This window comes from Watersipora subatra, chromosome 5 (genome assembly GCF_963576615.1).
Source record: "Watersipora subatra chromosome 5, tzWatSuba1.1, whole genome shotgun sequence".
In the NCBI taxonomy this organism is placed as follows: domain Eukaryota; kingdom Metazoa; phylum Bryozoa; class Gymnolaemata; order Cheilostomatida; family Watersiporidae; genus Watersipora; species Watersipora subatra.
In genome coordinates, this window is record NC_088712.1 from 48,628,314 (window position 1) to 48,637,440 (window position 9,127).

At 34.8% G+C, this 9,127-nt stretch overlaps 1 protein-coding gene across 1 annotated transcript in view; it reads right to left on the reverse strand.

Moving 5' to 3' along the window:
- LOC137397433 (uncharacterized) overlaps positions 1–8,894 on the reverse strand; it is a 45,437-nt gene extending 36,543 nt beyond the window's left edge. Inside the window, exon 1 of the mRNA XM_068083722.1 lies at positions 8,777–8,894. Within this exon, the coding sequence (XP_067939823.1) occupies positions 8,777–8,894 (118 nt within the window). The remainder of the gene's footprint in view (positions 1–8,776) is intronic.
- Between the last annotated feature and the right edge of the window lie 233 nt (positions 8,895–9,127).

Consider the following 9,127-nt stretch of genomic DNA (forward strand, 5'->3'; position numbering starts at 1 on the left):
CCCCTTTCATTTTCGAAAAAGTAAAGATTGTTTCTCATCATTCTTCATTTCGTTCTGCTTCAACTCAAATTGGAAGAGGAGATCTTAGTCGATCTAAGATAACAGTAACTCCTATTACTCGAAATCTTGCTGATGATGAATCCGATGAATCAGATGTATCAGAAGAAGAAAATACAAATGAAATCGAAGAAAATAGATATTTATCTGATCAACCTACAAATCAAATCGAAAGAAACGAAAATGAAGTGGACGCTGATGATGACAATTTAGTTGGTATTAATGATAGAGTCGAGCCCATCGTTCCTATCGAAAATGAAAGAGAACAAGATAATCAGGATATCATTCCTGTTAATGATGATGAGGAATGGGATGAGTTAATAAGAAGATATTGGAATGCTATGAAAACAAAAAGACGACGAGGAAGAGTTGTTGAAACGTTAAACGTAAATTTATGGAATGGAAATATTCCTCAAGCAGAACTTCCAACTCCAAACCATTCGGAAAGAATATGGAACGAGATGTTGACAACTTGGAATGGGTTACAAACAAGAGCTAAGTTAAATTGTAGTGTGGGATGCATTCTTGAACATAAAACTTCAGGAGAATTAAGATATTTTCATGCTTCATCGAATAATGCTACAATTTTCAAAAAAGCAAAACTGATTACAACAAGACAGGAACTACAGAATTTCTTTGAAGAATTGACAAGACAAGATCTTGCTGCTATAGCGATTCGAGAACGCCCGAATACAGCTTGGAAATTGAATGTAATTACCAATATTTCATTCTATTTCTATAAATTGATTGGAATGGGGCAAATAGGAATGGCTTCAGATCTTCCGACTCACATTCTTAACAATCGACATGTAATCACTATGCATAACATTCCTCATAGCTGCACTCCTTACACAGACAATCTCTGTTTCTTCAGATGTTTAGCATTGAAGGAAATGTGTAAGTGTTCAAACCGATGTAGTTGCACCAGACAAAGACCAAAACAGCTACTTGTGAAGGTGCTATTTCAAAAGTACTCGAATCACATTTCTTCTTCCTCATCCAACAAAGTTCTGATGAATAATTTTCCTGGAATTGAGTTAGGAGACTTAATTTCTCTTGAGAAATGTTTTGACCTCCGTATAACCGTATTTTCTCTGAATGCTGATGAAACCTCAACAGTCATCTGGACATCGTCCCAAAAAGAGGGAAAGGAACTCTTCCTCGATTTGCAGAACTCTCATTTCAGTTTCATCAAGGATGTTAATGCTTATACTAAAGGGTTTAGTTGTCCTTCCTGTGAAGTGAGCTTTACAAAAAGAGGAAATTTCAATAGACATAAATGTAGTCAAGAAGTAGTAACAAACTTCATCTTCGAAGGAGGAAAGTTTAAGGCAACACCTACAATTTTCGAACAACTGAAACGAGAGATAGGAATATCCGTGGCTGAGGAAGATACTTATTATCCCTTTTTAATCACCTATGATATCGAGTGTTATCTTCCAAAATCCGACCTTCCACCAAATTCCAATTCGGTTACATTTACATCGAGACACGAATTGATGAGTATATCAGTTTGTTCAAATGTACCCGGATTTAAGGATCCAAAGTGTTTTGTAAGTGAGGGAGATACTGATTCTTGTATATCTTCTTTTGTTCAGTATATTTCCCAAATTGCTGATGAAGCCCGGGATATCCTTGAAAAAAAACTTTACTACATTAGACAGTTGATGAAGGCAAAAGCTGAAAAGCAAGGAAAAGTTGAAGAAAGATTTAAATCCTGCAAATTTTCCAATCCTCGAGTATACCATTCAAGAGAGGAATTTTGTCATTTATTTAATCGTTTCGACAAATTCATCTCATGTATTCCGATTCTAGGATTTAATTCACAAAACTACGACCTGAATGTGATGAAAGGACCTCTACTTCGATGTCTTCAAGACACAGAAGACGAAGATTTTGATTTTGTAGTGAAAAGAACAAACAAGATGAGCTGTATTCAATCAAGAAGATTCAAATTCTTGGATATTTCCAACTTCATTGCTCCAGGATTTTCCTATGCAAAGTATCTCAAAGCTTTCAAATGCTCTCAACAAAAAGGATTCTATCCTTATGAATATATGGATGATCTTGAGAAGTTGAAACAACCGTTTCTACCAGCTAAAGAATGCTTTTACAGTTCTTTGAGAGATGAACATATTTCGGATGCTGATTATGAAATCTGTTTAAACATTTGGAAACAAGAGAAGATGAAAACGTTAAAAGATTTTCTAGTATGGTACAACAATCTCGATGTAGTACCATTTGTTGAAGCTGTAGAAAAACAAAAAGAAGTTTACAGAACCATGGGAATCGATATGTTGAAAGATGCCATTTCACTTCCTGGATTGGCAGTAAAATGGATGTTGAAACTTTCAGATTCGCCTCCTCATCCTATGAGTTCTCATCATCAGACAATCTCATCACATCATTTCAAAGCTTGTCAACCTGTCTGTCTGATCAAGGAAAGTGATAAAGATATTTACTTTACTATCAAGGACAATATCGTAGGTGGACCTAGCATTGTTTTTCACAGACTTCATGAGTCGAAGAAAACACTGATTCGAGAAAGAAAGTTTGGAAAGGAATCCAAACTTTGTGAACTTATTCTAGGAGTTGATGCAAATGCATTATATTTGTGGAGTATGATGCAAGAAATGCCTACTGGAAACCCTAGAATAAGACGATTCGAAAATGGATTTGCATACACTCATTCTCGAAAAAATAGCATGGCTGCTCATGGATGGTTACAATTTTTGACTTGGAAGGACAATATTCAAATCTTACATGAAAACATTGATAAAGAATTTAGAATTGGACAACATAATCTTCCTGTTGATGGATATTGTGAAGAATCGAATACAGTGTTTCAATTTCATGGATGTTTCTGGCATGGACATAACTGTAACAAGACCAAAGGAATAAGTATACATCCATATAAGAATCGACCCATGAGTGAAGTTCTGGAGGAAACGATAAAGAAGGAAGAATATGTTAAAGAACTTGGATATCGTTTAGTAAGAATCTGGGAGTGTGAATGGAACAAGATGATTGAGGATAACACCGAGATTAAGAACTTTATTAGTATCTTCAACGAAGAGTTTTATCCTTCCAATTCCTTTGCCACCGAGGATGAGATTATTCAGCAGATTATAAAAGGGGAGATATATGGATTCATTGAATGCGATATATCTGTTCCTGAAAACTTATACGAAAAGTTTTCAGAAATGAGCCCCATTTTCAAGAATACATCTTTGAATAGAAATCATCTTAGTGAAAGTATGAAAGAATTTGCTGAAAAGGAAGAAATGCTACCTCAAGAACAACGAACTTTGGTGGGGAGTATGTTTGGAGAAAAAATTTTACTACTCACCACTTTAGCAAAATGGTATCTTAATCATGGATTGATTATAACCAAAATATATCAAGTCATAGAATACACCCCTAGAAGAGTTTTCCAGTCATTTGGAGAATCTGTCTCAAATGCTAGAAGAGCTGGTGACAAAGATCCTGACCAAGAGTTGATAGCCACAACCAATAAACTCATTGGAAATTCATCGTACGGGAAAACAATCACTGAGAAATTAAAACATCGAAATGTCAAGTATATTCAAGGAGATTATGAAGCATCCTTGAGAATACGATCACACAGATTTGAATCTTTGAAGGAAATCGATGATAGCTTCTATGAGTTGACTCAACACAAGCCTTCGGTTAGTAGTATATATTTATTATCTTATTGATATAATTGAATCATAATGAAAAATTTACTTGAGCTAATATATGTAAAGGAATCTAATAGGACTGTATATATATTTATTCAGATGAAAATGGATATACCTGTACATATCGGATTCTCCATATTACAACTGGCTAAACTTCGGATGTTGGAGTTCTACTATGACTTCATGGATAGGTAAGTAATCTCATTTGTATCTTTTAGCAAAAATATGTATAATGGTAAACATTTGAATGATAATTTTTGAAATGGGAGTATTATAATACTAAGATAACAAGAATTAAGGATTGAAATTTTTTTATTTTAGATACTTCGACAGAAAGGACTTCCAGTATGTGGCGATGGATACAGATAGTGCCTACATGGCTCTTTCAGCACCTATGGATAATATCGTTAGAAAAGCGATCGCTGATATATACTACAAAGAATATGGAAAATGGTTTCCTAGGATGTATTGCGATCGACACGCGGATGATTTCCAACTCTGTAAATCTGTTCCTACAAAGTTGTGGGAATTACAAAATTGTTGCAAAGAAGTATATCAATATGATATAAGGACTCCTGGTTTATTCAAAGTAGAATTTTCAGGACATGGAATAGTAGCCTTAAATTCTAAGACTTACTTTTGCTGGAATGATGAAACTCATTCTACAAAGCATAGCAGTAAAGGATTAAGTAAAACTACGAATAGTTTTACAAAAGACACTTTTTTAAAAGTATTACATTCAAGATCTCCTAAGGAAGGGGTAAACAAAGGTTTTGTAAAAAAAGACAATAGAGTGTTCTCATACACTCAACTTAGAACTGGATTAACATATTTTTATTCAAAAAGAAGAGTATGTAACGATGGAGTGAGCACAGAATATATTTTAGCATAATTTTTAGAAGTGAATTTGTTGTTAAGTATATATGATAGTAGAGTTTTGCTCCTCGATGTATTATTACTATAAAATTTTATTTTCTTCATTGGCTCTTCTTTTCGTATATACAATATCAATAATATATAACTAAGCTCATATAAATTCAATATACTATCCAATGTAAAATCATTTCGAATGTAGACTTTCTCATAGTAACATGACTCAAAACATTCTGATTAAAGATTTTGTTCCATTCGAGGTTGCAGAAATAATCCCAGATAACATCTTGGTTCATCTTGACAAAAATGAACAAATTCGTACACATCTTACCGAGGAATGTTTATACTACATTCTAGGAACAGCTGCTTTTAGAAAAGTTGTGTCATTGAAAAGATTAAAGTCCAACTGTGTCTGCAGTGCGTTGGAATGCAGGGAATGTTTGGAATCAACATTATGTGTAAAAGAAATATCGATAACACCCTCAGATTTGAAGATGACCTTTGAATGGGTTGATCTTGAAGCTACCATTCGAGAAGGTAAAATTGGAAAAGAGGTTGATTTAGAATGGATTAACAGATTTATCGCGACCGATTTTAAAACGATGGAAGAAACGATTTTTGAAACCGTGTTTTGGAATAGAATTCGGCACTACATGACTCATCCTACTCAACGTGATGAAACGAAACAACTGCTCTTCAGAAGACTCATTCATATAGCACAATTTCCATTAATCGGAGAAAGCGTGGAAGAGGAAATCGAGCATGAAATTGATGATGTAATTATAGATGAAAAATCTGTTGGATGAAAATAAAAAAAAAAGATTCGGAATGATATTAAGTCTACTCCTCTAGATTTCTCCACCATTCTTCAATTTAGCTCTGTTGGTGAAGGAACCAAAAAAAAAAAAACGAAGAAAACAGAAACAATGTCGGTTATATTTCTAGAGGAGTTTATTCCAGCTCATCTTAAGGATGGACAATTATCAAGAGTGGTTGTAAAGAAAAACACAAAAAAATTCATCAGAAGAGTTACTGAAGAAACTTTTTACTATGTTATCGGATTCTATATCTATAAACGTTTCGTAACATATTTAGAAAGTCGGTGTGGATGCTTCGAGGGAGCTCGAGGATGTCAATATTGTATTAGAATAATGCAAATACGATATGGAAATGAAGGATTGACTCGACAAGAACTTCATGAGACTTTTGCCGAACTCGATATTGGAACGTGTTTGGAATCTGCTCAAATCGGACCAAGGAGTGACAAAGTCCAACTATCATTATTATCCTCACTTGATTGGAACACACCTTCAAACATAATATTAACCGAAACAAGACTTTATCCATATTTGAGAGGAGAAACCAATGATCAACATGCTACAAATCGTTACTTCAGTGAACTCCTACATATCAATGGGAAGAATTGATAATCATCACAGTTAGACTTGGCATAATTCTTTATATTTAATCACTTTATATCCAAGAAGGATTGACTCATCAAATAGAATTGAATAACTTTTTTTTGTATAGTATTTCAAGATAATTTTGAAGAATGAACTATATATATTATATTGACATACTTTTTTATGCATTTTCTTTGCCTACTTCAGTCAAGAGAGTAGTATTTTAAAAAGACACTATGACTATAATGAATTTGCACATTATAATATTTCTCATTTTACGCTTTACGGGAATAATAAATGGAAATCAAAGAATTCAATATGTTACCGATGCGAATAACTGCTTAAGCAGAACACTCAATGAATTTGAAGTTTCATTACTACTTCCATTCGAAGAAACTACTTTATATCACAAGAATAATGAAACATGCGGAAGAATATTTCCATTGGACTACATTCATTGTGGTTATCCATTACCAGGCAATCACAGATTTGCGTGTAAAGAACTACTAAATGAAGATGAAACAGATGGAAAAAACCTATACCTTAATCCTATAGTGTCAGCTTCATCGGAGCAAGTTCTAACATATTCTGAATGTGAATATTCAGTTCAAAATTCCACAATCGATATTCTAATTGATTTCAAATTATTCTACAGAGGAGAATTATGTGGATATAACTCTACTCTTTCAATGTTGCAATGTCCTCCAGGATCGAATTTTCAAGATATTGACTTTATCTGTAATCTTCAACCTATTTCAAATTCTACTACACCTAAAGATACCTTCATATATGATAATATTGGAAATAGTGAAGGATTAGATTTGTTACTTCCTGTTCAGTTTCTCAATTCTTTGGGAAAATCAACTCTTATTTTAGTTCTTCGATGTGACACAGAAATTGATGAAAGATGTATTCCAAAACTTTCCTTTTTAAAACGAATGACAGAATGATTTTGAATTTTTTGTAACATTTATAGTTTATATTTTATAATAAAAACTTATCTCTCATTCAACCAAATATATAACAATCTCCGGAAAATCAACCCCTCGGTGTCCCAGATATTAACCCCCTCACTCATCCGCTAGGTAATCTCTCGCTCTCCTCGATAATCCGCGAGATCCACTCCGGAAAACCATCCAGCCCTCGATGTCCCAGATATTCACCCCCACTATTCCACCGATAATCGGCGACGATTCGCCCGACTAATCCGCGACGATTCCCCCGACTAATCCCGCGATAATCCGCGTTCAATCGGATGACTCATCCCCCGCTAATCCGATGACTCATCCACAGATAATCCGCCGATTACGCCAGGAGCGGATCCGTAACCCCTCGAATTCAACCCCCTACTCTACACCACAATTTCCCCCCAAACCCCAACATCTCATTCAACTCCACACGATTCAATCTACACCCCTAGCCAATTTAATTCACAACCCCCTTTTTCTATCCCCCCGCTGGATCCGTCACTTTTATGTGTAGATCTGCTCTCTATATACTACTAACCATATTTCTGAAATTGAACAGCTGGTACTGAAAACTCATGTTTTTTTACCTATACCTTTCCTCGCCAAACTTTTAATAAGTGATTGCCTGTTGGCATTACAGCTGATCTGCAATTTATAATCAAATGCTTTTGTTGTCACCACCAATTGGTTTTCAGAAACTGAACTCTAAACCAGTGTTCAAAAACTCTAGAAAAAAGGCTGCTTTATGCCCTGTACATGGTTTCTTTTATTCTCAAACTAATAGTTTCTCTATTGTCAATCAAAAACTCCGTCCCGACCCAAAACTATATCCAATTTTTAGCTTGAAACATCTTGAAAAATTTCAGGCTCAAATAATTGAAGTTAATATTTCAATAGTCCTTGTTAGTTGCACCAGTATTAATTATTACTTTATATGGCATGCCATTACGATCAGCAAGTTCTGAGCATTCTAGCAAGCAAAAGCATGCCATTTTATTTTTCAAGCATGGTACTAACCAGATCGTGAAAAAAAGTTTAGCAGCTTTTCATTTAAAAGGTTTCAAATGTCTACATATTGTTGGAACAAACATTCTTACATACATAATCTTTCATGTATAAATTTAGCTACGTCAATAGCATGCCTATACAAACTCTTGCAAAAAATAGCCTATTAATCTACTAACATGATTTTGAAGTCTCAGCGATTTCGACCCCAGACTGACATCCTCGAGATAGACTGTATTGAACATAATTATTTATTTTTAATTATTCCTGGACTGCAAAGGTTTGTGTTGTAATACTGCAAAGGTTTATACTGTAATACTGCAAAGGTTTGTGTTGTAATACTGCAAAGGTTTGTGCTGTAATACTGCAAAGGTTTGTGCTGTAATACTCCAAAGGTTTGTGCTGTAATACTGCAAAGGCTTGTACTGTAATACTGCAAAGGTTTGTACTGTAATACTGCGAAGCTCTGTACTGTAATGCTGCAAAGGTATATACTATATACTGTAATACTGCAAACATCTATTATATTCTAATAATGCAGTGTACCTACTGTAATATTAGAAAGGTCTGGACTGTAATACTGTAAAGGTTTGTACTGTAATAATGCAAAGTTTGTACTGAAATACTGCAAAGGCTTGTACTGTAATACTGCAAAGGTTTGTACTGTAATACTGCAAAGGTCTCCACTGTAATATTGCAAAGGTATGTACTATGTACTGTATTAATGCAAAGGGTTTTACTGTAATGCTTCGGTAACTCCACTACTTACAGCTTTCACTAGTCGATCCATCACTGTCAGACCGATCGCTAGTCTTTCTCCTTCTCGGCTTGTTTTTGGGAGGAGGTCTGCTTTTTCCATTGCAGCACCTCGTCGCTTTGTTACCCATAGTGTAAGAAAAGGAGGCTAGATACACCTTCTCATCATGCCAGTGAACATGCTTGTTAGCAATTCAGTTCTCAGCATTGTCTGAGGGGCTCGCTGCTCTGCACCCTGCGCCTTGTGCCTGCAAATACCATTAGCCTACTTACTAAGCGATAAGCCTTCCTAGGTTTCCTTTTAAGGAGTGAGCCTAAATGTATTTTGAACACTTACAAGCGGTAGAATACACACAACATTAAA